The 1,943-nt window shown below is 42.0% G+C and overlaps 1 protein-coding gene across 1 annotated transcript; it reads right to left on the bottom strand.

Annotated features, from left to right (window-relative positions):
* Window positions 1–293: 293 nt before the first annotated feature.
* On the bottom strand, window positions 294–806 carry LOC138873344 (uncharacterized). Its single transcript, XM_070151805.1, has one exon. The coding sequence runs from the start codon at window positions 804–806 to the stop codon at window positions 294–296; it is 513 nt and encodes a 170-aa protein (XP_070007906.1).
* Window positions 807–1,943: the final 1,137 nt, after the last annotated feature.

Genomic DNA, 1,943 nt, shown 5'->3' with positions numbered 1-1,943 from the left:
ATACATAAACTAAAATATTTTTGTAATTTTCATTTTTGTGGTAATAAAATAAAGTAAAAAAGTCAAGATGAGTTGAAATAGCTATATTAGGCCTAAACTAAATATTTACGTGCTAAAATACAAAAAATCTTGGGGAGGGTCAAAAATCACATGTCTACAGGTATGAAAGAAAATAAATAAGGCTCAAAGGGGGTGACAAGGGATGAAGTGTTTAGATAGTAGAACAAAATGCCTTCGTCATTTCAATATTCAAAACATGCCAAATACAAACAAATACAATCAAACAAAGAAAATCATACATAGTATCTCTTGACAACATCAGAGTTTATAGCCATTTCTACACATTTTCCTTCTACATCTGTCAAATACAATGCACCATTGGACAACACTCTGGTTACAACGAACGGCCCCTGCCAGTTTGGGGCAAACTTGCATTTTGCTTCAACCTGATGTGGAAGAACGCGTTTCAATACTAATTGACCCACTCCAAACTTTCGTGGACACACCTTCTTGTTATATGCTCTTCCCATTCTTTGTTGATACAATTGGCCATGACACACTGCTGCCAGTCTTTTCTCGTCGATCAAACTCAATTGTTCCAAGCGAGTTTTGACCCACTCATCATCATCGATCTCAGCCTCCACGACAATTTGAAGTGATGGAATTTCCACTTCTGCGGGTATCACTACTTCGGTGCCATACACCAACAAATAGGGAGTCGCCCCCGCTAAAGTACAGACAGTAGTGCGATAACCCAGCAATGCAAACGACAGCTTTTCATGCCACTGCCTAGAACCCTCTACCATTTTTCGAAGTATTTTCTTTATGTTCTTGTTAGCTACCTCGACTGCTCCATTCTCCTTGGGACGATATGGGGTGGAATTGCAATGCACAATCTTAAACTGTTGACACACGTCTTTCATCAGGTAACTATTGAGATTAACACTGTTATCTGTGATGATTACCTTCGGTATCCCGAACCGGCAAATGATATTTGAGTGCACAAAATTAACCACCGCCTTCTTGATTACAGACTTGAATGTTTTAGCCTCAACCCACTTGGTGAAATAATCAATGGCCACTAGAATGAACCTGTGCCCATTGGATGCTGCTGGCTCAATTGGTCCAATGACATCCATGCCCCAAGCAACAAAGGGCCACGGTGCAGACATCGTGTGTAATTCAGACGGTGGAGATGAATCAAATCTCCATGCACTTGGCACTGATGATATTTACTCACGAAACTGATATAATCTCGCTCCATAGTGAGCCAATAATAACCTGCCCGGAAAATCCTCTTTGCCAGCACATACCCACTCATGTGCGGTCCACAGACTCCAGAATGTACTTCGGTCATAATAGTTCTGGCCTGCCTAGCATCTATGCATCTCAGCAATCCAAGATCTGGAGTCCTTTTGTACAAAACCCCTCCGCTGAAGAAAAAGCCGCTTGCCAATCGCTTAATTGTTCTCTTTTGATAGCCTGTAGCTTGTACTGGATACACCCCCATCCTAATATATTCCTTGATATCATGAAACCAAGGCTCACCGTCAAGTTCTTCTTCCACAACATTACAATAAGCATGCTGGTCATGGATCTGAATATGCAACGGATCAACATAAGCCTTATCCGGATCATGTAACATTGACGCCAGAGTAGCCAAGGCATCAGCGACCTCATTATGAATCCTCGGAATATGCCTGAACTCTATTGATTGGAATCGCTGACAAAGATTATGTAAACATTGTCAATACGGTATGAGTTTTAAATCCCGTGTTTCCCATTCTCCCTGAATCTGGTGCACCAGAAGGTTCGAGTCACCCAAGACCAAGACCTCCTGGACACCCATATCCACAGCCATCCTCAAACCCAAAGTGCATGCCTCGTACTCAGCCATGTTGTTAGTACAGTAGAACCGAAGCTGAGCCGTAATAGGGTAATGA

The sequence above is a fragment of the Nicotiana sylvestris genome, chromosome 7 (genome assembly GCF_000393655.2).
Source record: "Nicotiana sylvestris chromosome 7, ASM39365v2, whole genome shotgun sequence".
NCBI classification, from domain to species: domain Eukaryota; kingdom Viridiplantae; phylum Streptophyta; class Magnoliopsida; order Solanales; family Solanaceae; genus Nicotiana; species Nicotiana sylvestris.
Note: the sequence above shows the minus strand (reverse complement) of the source record. Positions and strands in the feature narration are given on the sequence as shown.

Bases quoted from the DNA above. Each gene is read 5' to 3' on its own strand.
- LOC138873344 (XM_070151805.1), bottom strand. From the start codon at position 806: ATGGTAGAGGGTTCTAGGCAGTGGCATGAAAAGCTGTCGTTTGCATTG.